At 43.2% G+C, this 15,583-nt stretch overlaps 1 protein-coding gene across 3 annotated transcripts in view; it reads left to right on the forward strand.

Annotated features, from left to right (window-relative positions):
• Positions 1-4,082: 4,082 nt before the first annotated feature.
• Positions 4,083-15,583, forward strand: part of LOC140338015 (xaa-Pro dipeptidase-like) — a 26,517-nt gene continuing 15,016 nt past the window's right edge. The window contains exon 1 of one of the 3 annotated variants that reach the window (XM_072422006.1): positions 4,083-4,157. In XM_072422006.1, the coding sequence (XP_072278107.1) occupies positions 4,153-4,157 (5 nt within the window). In that variant the 5' untranslated portion in view covers positions 4,083-4,152. Of the gene's footprint in view, positions 4,158-15,174; positions 15,213-15,276; positions 15,303-15,583 lie in introns of those variants that run through there. The other 2 variants (XM_072422004.1, XM_072422005.1) reach the window with 2 other exon arrangements.

Genomic DNA, 15,583 nt, shown 5'->3' on the forward strand with positions numbered 1-15,583 from the left:
CTGTTAGAGCTCTTTAGTTTGGAGAAATTAGCAGTGAAAAATGGCTCCGCGCAGCTTTGAGCCATCGTCAGCACCCCCCATAATCTCACAGTAATTAAACACTGTGCGTATTTACTGCTGCTCACTTCCATCGTGACGGAGCCGAGCGTAGCTCGTTATCTTTGGAAAACTAAGGAGCGCGTTCTTCCGGGGGACGAGGTTGATGACTTTTTCTGCAGCTCTTAATGAGAGTCTACGGTGTTTAGAATTTCATGTTTATTTCTAATACTTGTTGGATTCATTTCAATGTGGCTGAATCTGCTGCATTCATAAAATAAGCAGCACGGTGGCTCAGTGGTCTGCATGGAGTTTGCAGGTTTTCCCTGTGTCTGCGTGGGTTTCCTCCCACAATCCAAAAACATGCAGTTAGGTTACTTGGCTTCCCCCCAAAATTGACCTTAGACTGTAATAATGACATATGACTATGGTAGGGACATGAGATTGTGAGCTCCTTTGAGGGACAGCTAGTCACATGACTATGGACTTTGTACAGCGCTGTGTAATATGTCAGGGCTATATAAATAATAATACCTGGGGATCCTCCATGATGGTCTTTTGTATGGGTGCTTCCTGTTATAGGGTGACCACGCTGTTTCTTGAGCTTTTAATTGAGCCTCTATGTTGTCACTCTGCTACAGGGCTTCCTAGGGAGACTTTAAGGGCTGTCTCAACAAGCTTTACGCAGGCATGGTCTGAATATCAGGTATGCTACCCTGAGCTTTAGTCAACCCAGGCATTTGTTTAAGCCAGGTGGAAAGAAATTGTAGGTGGGTGGCAGCCCCTGTATTGTGGCCCAACTCCTCAGTAACCACCCAAAAACAGCAATCAGAAAAATTTGGCCTGGAAGGCTTGCAGTGAAATAAGTAGATCAGCAAAACAAAATTAGAAGGTATAGCTTGCTTTTATAATCTGTAAATAGGAACTGTACATGGAGTTTGGATTTACAAAAAGCACAAAAAATGCATTTTAACAATATTCTTCTATAAACATTAAATAAAGCAAAATAAAAAAAAATGAAATAATAAAGCTCCCCTAAAATAACACCTAACACAAAGCACCCGAAGTTGTACAGCCATTATGGTTTGCTGCACTTTTTCATTGAGTGAGCCAAGAACGATGCTTTGTGGCCGATATCGCAGCACTGAGCTCCCTCTAGTGGCCAATCTTCAAATCAGGGCAGTTTGTCTGCTGCTGGGTGAAAAGGCTGACTGCTGGCAGAACCTTGAAAAAGTCAAAAAGATTTCTGTTTGTGTTGAAGAACCAAAGCTTAGCTTGTAGCTTGGACAAACGGACAAGTATCTCTGCCTTGTGTCTGTGCACCGCTGACACTACCAGTCGTACGCTTACAAAATATATCCATTGAAAATGTAGACCAAAGTCCTGCCTGTGTATGGGATCGGTCAATACAGCTATATGATGAAAACCCAACATGTGTAGCATAGATAGATAGATATGCTGGGTGCTGCTTGTTCATCTTCCTCCATCTCTTTCTTTACAACAGAATAGCGCTGGGTGTACAACGCTCAATCATTTATCTGTCACTGAACGTGACCACACAAGATCTCAGTTGGACGTCTGTAGAGGGCTGGGTAGATGGATGGGTAGATAGAAAGGGAAACAGATTATTGTTTGAAGCGAGAGATAGATAATTAGACAGCTAAACAGATAATGGATAGTGATGGAGAGGGAGATGGATAAAGAGATAATGCTTGAATAGAGAGAGGAAGACAGAGAGATAGGCCATACATATGGATGGATGATCTCTCTCTCTCTCTCTCTCTCTCTCTATATATATATATATATATATATATATATATATATATATATATATATATATATATATATATATATATATAGATAATTGATGGTGAACAGATGAATATATAGAGATAGATATTGAGAGCGAGAGATAGATAACCGAAGAGGATAGACAGATAATCTATGGATGGGAGAAATAGATTATGGGGTAAATGGATAGATAACTGATAGATGTACAGAAGGATAGATAGATGAATATTGAGTGGAAGATAGATAGATAGATAGATAGACAGAGGGATAGAAATTGTTGTATATTGAAAGTAAGAGATAGATAACAAAAGAGGATAGATAATATATGGATGATAGAGGGAGAAATAGACAATGGGATAAATGAATAAATAATTGATAGATATAGATAAAGAGATATTGAGAATGAGAGATAAATAATATATAAATGGATGAATAGATGATAGATGAAGGGATATTGGGAGAGAGGTAACAGGTAACAATGGATAGATGGATTGATGGAGGAAGAGATAGATTATGGGAGATGGATAGATAGGTAAGGAGATAATGGGATTTTGAGAGTAAGATAACAGAAGAGAATACAGAGATAGACTATGGTAAGATGGATATAGGAAATGAGAATTAGGATGAATACACGTCAGATTATTCTCGCCTGACGCCAACATTTATGCTTGTCTTAGGTGAAAATGTGACGTGTACAGCAATCCTACAAAGTCATTATGGCAGATTGATGAACAACTGATCGGGAACAACTGCTATGTATTTCAGAGATAAGAGATAAAGACATATTGAAAGTGAGATAACAGAAGAGGATAGAGAGATATTATATAGATGAATGGATTGAGAAAGAGGGATAGATAGATAGATAGATAGATAGATAGATAGATAGATAGATAGAGGGATAGATAGATAGATAGATAGATAGATAGATAGAGATAGATCGAGGGATGGGTAGATATTGGGAGTGAGATAACAGAAGAGGATAGATAACTAATATATAAAGGAATGAGTGAGAATCAGATTCTGGGATAGATAGGTAGATTTTTTCCTTGGATGTGTTGGATCCGGGTTTTCCGCGTTCTCTCCGTGTTGCCTCCCAGTCTCAGCTCTGTGGTCTTGTAAACCTCATCGGCCCTTCATCTTCCCCCCATACAATCTCAGATATGGAGTCAGTATGACACTTCGTAGAGGACAGATCAACCTTATAATTTTTCTCCTCGTGGAAGTTGAACCCGGGTTAGGACAAGTCGTTCTCTTGCACAGATTTCTAATCTTGTACCGGCAGCTTGATGGGCCTGTCAGGTAGGAGCTCGGTGCCGCGGGGACCGGTCATCAAGAGCTTCAATGACCTTCTACGTGTGACGGACAAATGCAAGGAGGCCCCCCGAGGCCCGAAGACGAGAACCAACGCTGGATCCCGGAGGAGGACAACTTTGCTTTTCTTCACTGGCTCGGAAAGAGGAGCCGAGGAGAACGTTATAGAAGGAAGGATGTCTGTGCCGGGTTTTATCCTGGGAGCTTCCGTATTTCTCTATCCTTGAGGACACTCTTGAGAATTCACATTCCGAAGCCTCCTAACTAATTCCATTATTACAAATTACCGATGCCAATTACAGGCGAAATGTTTAATAAACCGTAGCCGATACTTTCATTTTCTGGATCATGCAGTTTTTTTTTTTTGTTTTTTGTTTTTTTGGGCTCGCGTAGCCATGGAAACCGAGATTTGGGGTTTTAGGTATTTTTAGTTTCTGTATTTTTGGAGAAAGGAACACGCTAGGGTCATCCCTATTGTTTGGCCATGTGTAGCAGTAGGAAGTCCATGACCGGTGTTTTGGTGTTTGACAAGGGATGAAGATTTTTATATATTTATACATATATATATATATATATATATATATATGTATGTGATGGGTACTCTGCACCTGTTTGAGACCTCATTGGAGCTTATCTGTACTTACAGGTCTTGTCCCGCCCCCAGTCCTTGATTGGACAGTAAAATTAGAAGCAGCAGACTGATGACCACATCACTCCGCACTAATTTCCTGTTTTGTGCCAGGGACAGGAAGTGAGGGGTTCCTCCTAGGAAGGGCATGCAGACCACCATTTGAACTGAAATTGCTGCAGTTCTTTGTAAAAGGGATTTGCAGCGGCGGGACAAGTGTGCGAGGCAGAGAACCACGGGGGACTGAAGATGTTGGTTCTGTGTAAATTAACAATAATAATATTTTGACAGATTTTTTTTTTTCTTTGCACAGTGGTGACAACTCCTCCGTTCTTCACTATGGACACGCCGGGGCCCCCAATGACAAGACACTCCAAGACGGTGATATGTGGTGAGTTTTGGTGCTACCAATAAATTATTCTTTGCCTTTGTACATTCTTTCAACTGCTCGAAGCTCATTTCCTATTGGCTTGAGAACGCCATCAGAACTACATCTCCCAAGATGCATGATTTATTGCCTGCACATGTAGCAGGGGAGGGGGGTAGGCGGAGTTCTGTAGTCCAGCAGGTAGGGCTGACAACACTTATTGAAATTTTAGTGCAGCAAAGGCACTGTGTTGTCAGCTCACTACAGAAATCCTGGCTGCATAGATATATACAGATATTTTAGATAAATAACAGATATTTTTAACATGGGTAAACGTGAATGTATTATAACTATGATGTGAATGACTGATTTTGGTCTGGACATTTAACACATATTTATAAAGCAGAGAATCTGACATTCCCTCAAACATTCCCTGGTGAAGAATCTTCCAGGACCATGTGTTTTAATGGCAGGGAATGTTTTAGAGAATGTCAGATTCCAAGCTTTATAAATGAAGCCCAGGGAATTAGATCAAGGAACAGTTACATTTCCATAATCAACCTGTTCTCTTTAATCTCTGATTAAAAATTAAAATTTCTTTCACTCCGTAAAAGTTTTTTTCAGCTCCAAGAGCAGGAGAAGCCACCCTGTGTAAGCTCAAGTCTTCGAACAATGGAGTTTTACCATGTGACAATACTGGAGCTAAGTGATTGGCCCTGGAGCAAGTCACATGTTTCTCCATACTTACAAGTACTGAGTTTGCTCTTCACATATACAGACTGGGGCTGGGTCACCGACCAGATGTTACTAGATCTTATGGATGTTGAAACGTCTCCATTATCAGCCTTGACACCCCACGCCATGGCCTGTGTCACCTAGTGGGAAATGCGATCGATCTGTATTGCGATCTGAACTCCACTGAATCCAAATAAAACAGAGAAAGGAACAATGTGGTCTAAGGGTTCCGACTCCACCAATAGAAATTGTCCTCTATCCTTTCACATAAGGCCGATCCTTACTGAAGGACAAAAAAATGAAAACCTGTGACAGGCAGAGCATCAATAATTGTTAGGAAAAGAAGATTCTAAAATCAATCAACCTAATCCCCGGAAATCTCAGGACAGAGAATGAACCAGGAAGATGAAGCAGGGGTGGCAAACTCGGGCCCACGGGCCAAATCCGGCCCACACTGTAACTATATTTTGCCTGCAAGAAAATTCCAAATGTCCGCTAGAGCTGGCCCACCGGTAGACAGTGCATGCACCGCTAATACTACAAATCCCAGAATGCTCTGCTGGCATGTCAATCAGGACCCACAAGCGCCCCCTACTCTGTTGGCATTCATTAGCGACCTTTCTCAATTGTAGATAATTTTTAAATAAACATCAAGGTTGGCCCGCGACTTTGTTCAGTTTGTTTCATTTTGGCCCACTGTGTACTTGAGTTTCACCCCCCTACTCTAAAGCAACCTTATTTTCCTTCTGTGTCCTGTTGATGAGATTTGCTTTCACTTCCAGTTCCAGAGATGAAACAGGAAGTGAGCAGAGTGGGGTAAATTCCCCTGGGGATTATTATCTCCAGTCTTACTTGAGGTCCATGCAGACTTTAGATGATTGGGTCTGACGGGAGAAAGTTTGAGTGCTATACACATAGCTCCATCTTCAATGGAGAGGGGAGGGGAAGGACCTGCGAGCAGCACCCCAAAAACTGCACAGACGCCAAGATTTGCATGCCTGTGCCATTTCTAAGCCGGCATCTTAGTAGGTAGATAGTGACCCTGGATGATGCCTGAACAAAGATGGCTATGTCCTTCTAGAATGAAAACCAGTTGGAGACATTGTCATGGTAGTACTATGATCACCACTTGGAGTATTCACATATTTTCAGCTGTCTGTAATAAACTCCATGTAGTGGTCTCTCTGCCGATCGCTCAGTTCTGAGGTTTCCTGAATGGTCTCATTGGTCCATTCACTTAGCTTGCTGAGTGAGTAATCTGATAAGCCCTCATGCCTGTAAGAACTAGAATCCTCCATATCTACCCGTCCCTTGATGAATGAGAAGATTCATTGTGAGGATTCACTGCCTGGTGAGAAAATAAAGTGTGGATTCAGTAAGAAGAGCTTATCGCTGAGATACGGGGAAATCTCGCCCCCATTATATATCCGAGCGGCTATTCACTCCCACCTCTCCCTTAATAATGTCTTCTAGAATCCTCTGTCATCGGCCGCCTAATTACAACGTATCCTAATACCCCGCTTCACTTCCCCAATTCTTTACTTTGTCCCTGTTGCCTTAAAGGCGGCATTGTCTCCGCTCCCGAGTCACTTTACACGGTGAGACAGAGCCACCTGCTGTACGATCTCGGTATTCTCGGATGGAATCACAGAGAACCATGTGGACGCCGCCTTTTTTTTATGGGAAAATTTTGGGTCATGTGCTCAAATCTGAGCCAATCAGGAATCTCTTTGGATACCTTGAAATTGATACATTGTTTCTATATTGAAGATATATTAGATTAGAGCAGTGTTTACCTTTTGAAATAACTTTCAGGTCTTCTATAATTACTATATCCACAGATCACAGTATATTAGTGTGGTGGTCAGTGGGAAGAATTCCTTACATTGCCGGTCATTGGGAAGAATGTCACCCTTACAGCCAAAAAGATCTTTGGTGTCACTTATTCTGAACTTAGAGGTACAGACTGCTCATTGCTCAAGGAACCTCTCAATCTCTGGAGGAACTGTAATGACGTTTGACTTTGCTCCCTATGGATTCCACCATCCCTTTTGGAATACCTTAAAATTTTTAAAAAAAAGAGAATCTAACAGTAGGGGGTTGGGATGGATAGAGGCACCCGAAAATCATTGCTGGGAGATCTCTCTGTTTGAATATCCAAGAAGCCATTTAAAGCATTTTAAAACAATGCCAACGTGTTCCAAGGGCCCCCAGTCTCTCCCCACCAGGTGCGAGCAGGACAGAGGCCTCCGCTGTAGGGACAGTGCAGATCAGGTACTCCGTTGGATGACAGTATGAGGTATGGTCCAGGCAGGTTGATGGTCAGGGTAGGCGGCAGACTAGCGTAGTCCAGGTACAAATACAGGTCAGGAATCCAAAAGGGCATGAAATGGCAAAATATGACTGAGCAAATCCCAGGTAGCAAGGCTGAGGATCCATCAACCTGGAATTGGGGAGGTATAATAGGAGTAGCAGCCAATGACAGGACAAGGCTGGAACCAGGAACGACTCTGCTCATTGGCTGGTGCACATTTCCTGAAATCCCCTTAAGCCTCAGAGAAAGTGCAGGGGATGGTAAAAAGGCAAATCTCTGCACAGCTAAAAGGAAGGCCGAAGATGCCGCAGGCTGCTGGATGATGGTCAGCGGGTGGAGTGGTAACATTGTGTATGGTAAATCAGAGTGCCCATGCTGACCCCTCTCCACTGCTGAATGGGCACGAGTGTCATAAACTGGACCGTGGAGCATTGGAAGAAGGTGACCTGGTTTGATCAGGTTGTATTATAGATCACATGGATAGCCAGGTGTGCCATTTACCTGGGGAAGAGATAACAGCAGGGTGCACTATGGCATGAAATCAAGCTGGCAGAGGCAGTGTGACCAGATGCCAGATACCGCAGGACACCCTCATAGGATTTGTGCGGTCCATGCCTGGAGGGGTCAGAGCTGTGCTGGAGCACAAAGGGGGCTGACACAATATTAAGCAGGGTGTTTTAATGTTTCGGCTGATCAGTGTGTGTGTATGAAATCCGTAGGAGTTCTGTTCATTATCATTTCAGCCATTACTGTATCAGTGAAGGAGAAAGTCATCATCAGGGTTTTCTTACTCTTGGTTCAGCAAAAGACCTGGCTGTACTTTCTGGCAGGTATTCTAATCACAGATTTGGCTGGGCAGAATTGCAATTCATTGATAATTTGGCTGTTCCGATTTTTGGCCCGCAGCTTTTGAATTTTGCATTATCCAGGTAGAACCTTTTGTCTTCTCTTTGCCCTCCAGCGATCTTAAAACAAGAACGCTGCTCTCGGATTATTAAAACGCTTCCAGCATTTGGGAAAGCTGTCGGCATCTGGAAGGCAGTGGCAGTATGAAATGTACCCCCCCACCTTGGTATTTATTTCTGGGCACCCCCACCCCTCTGCTCTGCGGGTATCCTGGCGTTCTGTAATCGCGGCTCTGTAACTAAATCCGCAGCGATAGTGTTATTATCATTTCAGCCGCCACTTCCCCGGCCGTGTCGTAAGAAGCGAGCCGCAAGTTTTCTTATTGCATTTGACACATGCGCTGAACGAAGCCTTTCCCCGGCCTGCCAAGCTATTCCTGGCTGGGACTTCAGCCCGCAGCTACTAATGAGATTATTTAGATGTTTCATTTAAATGTGTGCATTGGAATGTGCGTTGTGATTTCCTGCACACACACTTTGCTCTCTCACTCTGCGTGTTGTTTAAAATGTATTTTCCCCCTCCTGCTGTAATAAGTAACAGCGCTCTCCCCTCAGGACTGAGCAACCGTGCCGCATATCCACGGCTTGGAGAGAACATTTCGTGTTTTGTATAAATTGTCCAATTATGTTCAGGAAGGAAAAAGACAAGTACTCTAATTAATGTGCTGTGTCTGCCCACCTAACTTTCTCTTCATTAAATCTGCCCTCCAGTGTTCCCTTCATTAAACCCGTCTACCAGTCTTCCCTTTGTTATCCACCCTCCAGCCCATCCCTTTCAATAAACCTGTCATCTAGCCGTCCCTTCTATAAACCTGCCCTCCAGCCTTCTCTTTATTAAATCTGCTTTCCAGTCCATCCATTCATTAACTCTGCCCTCCAACTTTCCTTTCAATACACCTACCCTCCATTGTTCCCTCCTATCAATCTGCCCTCTTGCCTTCCCTTCTTTAAATCTACCCTAAAGCAGTCCCTTCTATAAGTCTGCCCACCAGCCTTCCTTTCTAAAAATCTGCCCTTCATTATTCCCTTCTAATAAATCTGCCTCCCGTCATTCCCTTCTATAAATCTCCCCTACAGCCTTCCCTTCTATAAACCCCTCCCTCCATCTTTCCCATTTATAAACCTGCCCTCTATCCTTCCCTCCTCTAAACCTGCCCTCCAGCCCATCCCCTTATTAAATCTGCCCTCCAACTTTCCTTTCAATAAACCTGCCCTCCATTGTTCCCTCCTATCAATCTGCCCTCTTGCCTTCCCTTCTATCCCTTCTATAAATCTACCCTAAAGCAGTCCCTTCTATAAATCTGCCCACCAGCCTTCCTTTTCTAAAAATCTGCCCTCCGTTATTCCCTTTCTATAAATCTGCCCTACAGCCGTCCCTTCTATAAACCTTCGCTCCATCTTTCCCATCTATAAACCTGCCCTCTATCCTTCCCTCCTCTAAACCTGCCCTCTTGCCTTCCTTTCTAGAAATCTGCCCTCCAGCCCATCCCCTTAATAAATCTGCCCTCCAACTTTCCTTTCAATAAACCTGCCCTCTATTGTTCCCTCCTATCAATCTGCCCTCCTGCCTTCCCTTCTATAAATCTACTGTAAAGCTGTCCCTTCTATAAATCTGCTCTCCATCATTCTCTTCTATAAACCTGCCCTTCTTCATTGTCTTCTATAAACCTGCCCTCCAGCCTTCCTTTCTATAAATCTGCTCTCCATTATTCCCTTCCATAAATCTGCCTCCTGTCATTCCCTCCTATAAATCTGCCCTCCAGCCCATCCCTTCAATAAATCTGCCCTCCAACTTTCCTTTCATTAAACCTGACCCCCATTGTTCCCTTCCATAAATCTGCCTACCATTGATCCCTTCTATAAACCTGCCCTCTTGCCACCCCTTCTATTAATCTTCCTTCCATCATTCATTATATAAATCTGCCATTTTGCCTTCCATTCTTTAAACCTTTCCCCCCCAGTCTTCCCATCATGTAACCTGACCTCCAGCCTCCCCTTCAGTCTTGCAGTTGCACAAACTCCTCTCCTGGGCTGAAATTCCTTCCTCTGGTTTCACTGCACACTGTGAGCTGCTCAGAATGTTTATTAGAAGCTGCGGCAAGTCAGATACACCCCCACCTCATTTCTAAACTGGCCCTTTCATTCAATCACTATCACATGTGGGTGTTATACAAATTAAGTCTGCCTAGGAATGCCCTATTCCCCTGAATGGGAAACGTCCACCCCTTTTGATCTTTGCAAAACTCCCCCTGCTTGTATTAGGGCTGCAAATGATACAACGATGGCATCACAATGCAACTTTATGGACAGAGTCCTTACTGTGGATCGGCCTCTTCTGACGCATTTTCCCCAAACACACTTTATCGTAAATGTCAACTATGACAGCTTATTTAGGGTTATTCTTATTTTCATTGCCGACTGGGACCAAAAAAGTTCTGTTTCGAATGACAACAGCATGTAACTCAGTTCATTTGCAAACACCTATAGATGAGATTTTGAGATGTTCCTTGGCTATGTAAAATATTTCCTGGAGTTTTGCTTTAGTCCAGATTTTGGAATTTTATTGCATGGGACTGCAGGTTTCTCTCCACAAGGGGGCAGTGTTTGAACAGGTATCCGGGCCCATCCACGCTCTGCAGAGCCAGCAATGCATCAGATCGGACACAGCCAGAGCACTAATTAGGAACATTCGCTGCTGCTAAAACATAAATGTTATTTTCCCTATTGTAACACGTTTATGTTTATCACTCTGCACCAAAACTGCCGGAGGTGGGAAGGATTGGATGTGACGGACGCATCTTTTATTTAATCCCCGTTCATGAACTGTTACCTGGCCTGTTCCCATTTTTCCCCTGTTCAGCTTTTGTATTTATTCTTTCCACATGTGAATGACTGGCCCAGGGCCCCATATACAGCTAGGACCACATACTACAGAGCACCCCATCGCCTCCCCCAGTGCTGGCCAAACTAGGGCATCTGTATGCGGAGTTCTTAAAATGGAATTCCATTGTTGTTATATATTGGCAGTTATATCAGAGTTTGTATGATTTGCAATGACAGAAAAATTATGAAATGGCCGTTTAGGGTGACAGAATGCTTTTGGGTCATGTGTGCTCCATCATCATCGCGACCCTCGGGCAGTCTCCGACAGTTTTACTTTTATATTTTGGCTGCAACAAGATGAATACAATGCAGAGATCATTCACCTGTTTCCATGTGTCCTCCCCTGCAGGCGGGGTATTTCTCTGATGTATGGCAGCCCCACCACATGCTAAAGTCATGGATCGTAATGCAGAAAGAGCTCAGTGAGGTACTTAAGGCTCTCCGCTTTATGAATGAGGTGTAAAATAATATTATATATACTAAAAATGTAAACCAAGGTTCCCAGGATTAACCTGAAATAAACAGAAAACTACTTTGATTCGAATATAAACCCGAGGCACAAAATGTGGCCATCATAGCTAACATTTAGAACAGGAATTAGCAGAAAAGCAATTTAGAAAAATACATTCATGGTGCATTATTTTTAAATGTAAAAGAATAAAAAGATAAATGATAGTCTGTATATCCCTCCTTTCTATCAGGTTAAAGTATGTTGTGCCTTATTGGTTAGGATGGGTCACTTGCACTTAAAGCGTAACTAAACTCAGAAATTTTACTTTTCATAAAAGTGTAGACAACCCTTTTATGGAAGGTAAAAATTCTGTTTGTTAGTTTTTTAAATGAGCAGAAAAAAGGAGCAAGCCAAATGGGCCAGATTAAGAAAAAAAAGGGTGCAGCACCGCCCCGTAATTAAATGAATGGGAGCACAAAGCCTTGCATCTCAGGTATGCGCAGAAGGAGCCTTTTCGTGAGATGAGAAAAATTTGCCGATTCCACACATGCACAGTGAGATTAGCAAGTTTCTTTTTTCCAAACTACGTCACCCGACCGCGCTCCTGGGTTGGGTGACATAAGAAGAAGAACCAGGAAGAAGAGACAAACATGGCGGCGCGGTACTCAATGGAAGAGAATTCTGGACCGATCGACTAGGCTGCGGGATTGAAGGTAAGTGGATATTTTTTTTGTTTTAGGCATTTTTGAGTTTAGTTCCTCTTTAAATAATCTTTTATGCATTATTTTTAGCCTCCAGTAGATGGTGCTGTCTCCACATGTAACAAATACTAATAATGTCTTAGATTACAAATTTGATTCATACTTTACATGAGGACACAGCGCCATCTGCTGGGTGACCTGAGTATTACCTGAGATTCTTTATCTAATCTTACTCCAGTATGTACAGTATTTGCATTGATTTTTAATGATTATTATTGACTTTTTATTTACTTGGGCTAGGTTAAAATAGGAAATTGACAACTATGTGGCCTTATCACTACCAAATGCTCAGTTTCAATTGCTATAAACCCAAGAGCAGTGAAGACATGCAGTCATGAACATTTGCTGAAACACTTTAGTAAGCGGTTTCAGTGCATGCCAATGCAGTTCATTCACGTCAATGGAAGTGGTTTGGTAGTAGACTAACCTGAGACGTTGGTTGAGCTTCTGAATACCAGCAATACCCCCTCCCATCCCTATTCGTTTCAATGATATTTGAGGCCTTGGGTGGTTCAGTTTTGGTTCCTATGCAGTGCCACTTTAAATACCAGCCTGCCTGAATGTTATCTAAGGCTTTCTAATTGCCCTGTTGATAGTTAAAGTGCTCCAATAGCTTCCCAATTTTTTAAATTCACCCCTCAGGAAACCTAAAGGGGCCCCTTCCTGGATTGTCCTGATTTCATTAAAAATATACAAGACTTAAAAAAAACTTTAATTAAAAACCTTTGCTATAATAAAATTGACCTAAACCCATTTATAATCCCCCTAAAACAGATTTTGATATCAGATTTTTCTTTCTCACATCTTAAATTATGCACGGGTGATTGAAATTGAAAAATAAATGTGTTTGAGGGATATTAGGAGCAGAGATTACATCCGTTAATCCAATTAGTGCTCCAGCTTGCAGCCATCTCCACTTTGTACATGAAAGGTAATTATAGATGGTCATTAAGATTACACAGTGTTCAGTATAGTAATGGTGTAATTAGAATTTAGCCAAGGTCAGGCAACGTGTAATGTGATCCGCGGAGGGAAGAACTGATTCACCGAAGATGAACAATTCACCTGGCTTCTCAATTCTGTGACAGAGATCTTTATGCTTGGATATAAATTAAACTTCCCACTACTTAATATTCAACAAAGATTCCAGGGGAGCAAATCAGGGCATTATGGGGATGAAAATGATGCTAAAAGCTGATTGGTTTGCACATTTAAGAGAGATTTCGTTACCTGCGCAGGAAGCCGGCAGTACTATGGGGCAAAATGTAAAATTCTGTTGTTTTAGCAAATCTACCCCTGACATATTTCTATCTGTTATTAATATTATTATTATTACACAGTATTATATAGCGCCATCATATTACGCAGCGCTGTACAAGGTCCATAGTCATGACACTAAATGTCTCTCAAAAGAGCTCACAATCTAATGTCCCTACCATAGTCATATGTCATTATCACAGTCAGGTCAATTTTTGGGGGGAAGCCAATTAACCTAACTGCATGTTTTTGGAATGTGGAAAGAAAACCGGAGTACCCGGAGGAAACCCCCCCCAAACACAGGGAGAACCTGCAAACTCCATGCAGATAGTGCTCTGGCCGAGATTTGAACCTGGGACCTAGCGCTGCAAAGGCCAGAGTGCTAACCACTGAGCCACCCTGCTGCCCCATTCCTATTCTCACTCCCCTCATGCACGTTGTCTTGGCATCACTTTCAATGTTCTCCCTCAAATTTCAAATCTCCCCTTGACATTTCTAACTGTTATTCCCCCCTCCCCTCAAGCACGTTGTCTTGGTGACCTACCCCATACACAGCCTTCCCACCTACCTACCCCATACAAAACCTTCCCACCCACCTACCCCATACACAGCCTTCCCTCCACTCCTTATCTGCTGTCTCTCTTTGTAGTTCTCTTCATTGGCTTCCATTTCACCTGAGAATCAATATCATCTCCTGTGCTTTGCCTTCAAATCTCTCCACAGTTTTTGTCCCACTTACCTTTCTGTCCTGATAGATAAATCCCCCCCTAGCTGCTCTCTTCGCTCCTCCAATGACCTACCAATGACTTCCTCACTCATAACCTCATCACACGCACGGCTCCAAGACTTTTCTAGAGCTGCCCCGACTCCCTGGAATGGTCTTCCCCGTCCTATTCAGCTTGCTCCTACTTTCTGCTTCTTTAAAAGAGCGCTCAGGACCAAACGCTTCACCTTCACCTACCCGTCTTCTTCTGTCTCCCAAACCGTCACTACTATCCACCATTCCATATCCCCCTCCTATTGTGTGATACTTCCCCCACCTCCTAGATTGTAAGCTCTTCTAGTCAGGGTCCTCCCCTCCTCCTGTGTCACTGTCTGTCTTTTTCAAACCCTATTACCTGTACAGCGCTGCTTAATATGTTGGCGCTATATAAATCCTGTTTAATATTAATAATCCATATGATAATTCTTTTCAGTATTTATCTGACAATAAAAAGAAATAAAATTTGTACAGAACCAGCACTCATTTCATTTAAGACATTCTGATTCGGATGTGGGCTGGGGATTAGCAGATCACCTTTGTGTAAGGGCCCTTTGTGCGGTCATGGAAAATCAGTTGGGGGGATCTGCACTGCGGCCCGCCAAGGTGGTGCCAAAGCCGCAATACATCCACCACATTACCCCCGGTGCTGCATGAATTGTCTGCGCTCACCATTGCACAATTGTTGAGATGTCCGCTGAGCGCTGTGCCAGCCCGGCTCCTCAATTATGTACACATATTACTTTCATCGCGTCTCCGTGCAGAAAACGGCGCTGGATACAAATTAATATTTGATTTTGTCACGCTCAATAAAATTCCATCTTCTCCTCCGTATCAGCCGCATTCCTGATTTCTGTTTCTGTATTCCTTGCTGGAAATTTAGATTTCCCAAACCAGATTGTGGAGGCTGCGGTGGAGGAGAAATTGGCTGCATCGGCCTAGAAGAAAAAACTCTGTATGGGGGACTGAACTACGGGAGATTTACCTCCAATGTTGTCCTTGGCAGGGAAAAGGTGGGGGGTGCTGGGACTTCGGGTTACATGTCCAGAACACAGAGGGGGATTATTTGTATAGGGAATTATTGCCAAAAGGATGACAGTGAGGTGGGTATGACTGGGGCATTATGGGCAGGAGAGGAGTGTGGAGGGTATGACAGGGGCATTATGGGCAGGAGAGGAGTATGGAGGGTATGAAAGGGGCATTATGTGCAGGAGAAGAGTGTGGAGGGTATGACAGAGGGCATTATGGGCAGGAGAGGAGTGTGGAGGGGCATTATGGGCAGGAGAGGAGTATGGAGGGTATGACAGGGGCATTATGGGCAAGAGAGGAGTGTGAAGAGTATGAGAGAGGGCATTATGGGCAGGAGAGGTGTATGGAGGGTATG

Source organism: Pyxicephalus adspersus, chromosome 9 (genome assembly GCF_032062135.1).
Source record: "Pyxicephalus adspersus chromosome 9, UCB_Pads_2.0, whole genome shotgun sequence".
NCBI classification, from domain to species: domain Eukaryota; kingdom Metazoa; phylum Chordata; class Amphibia; order Anura; family Pyxicephalidae; genus Pyxicephalus; species Pyxicephalus adspersus.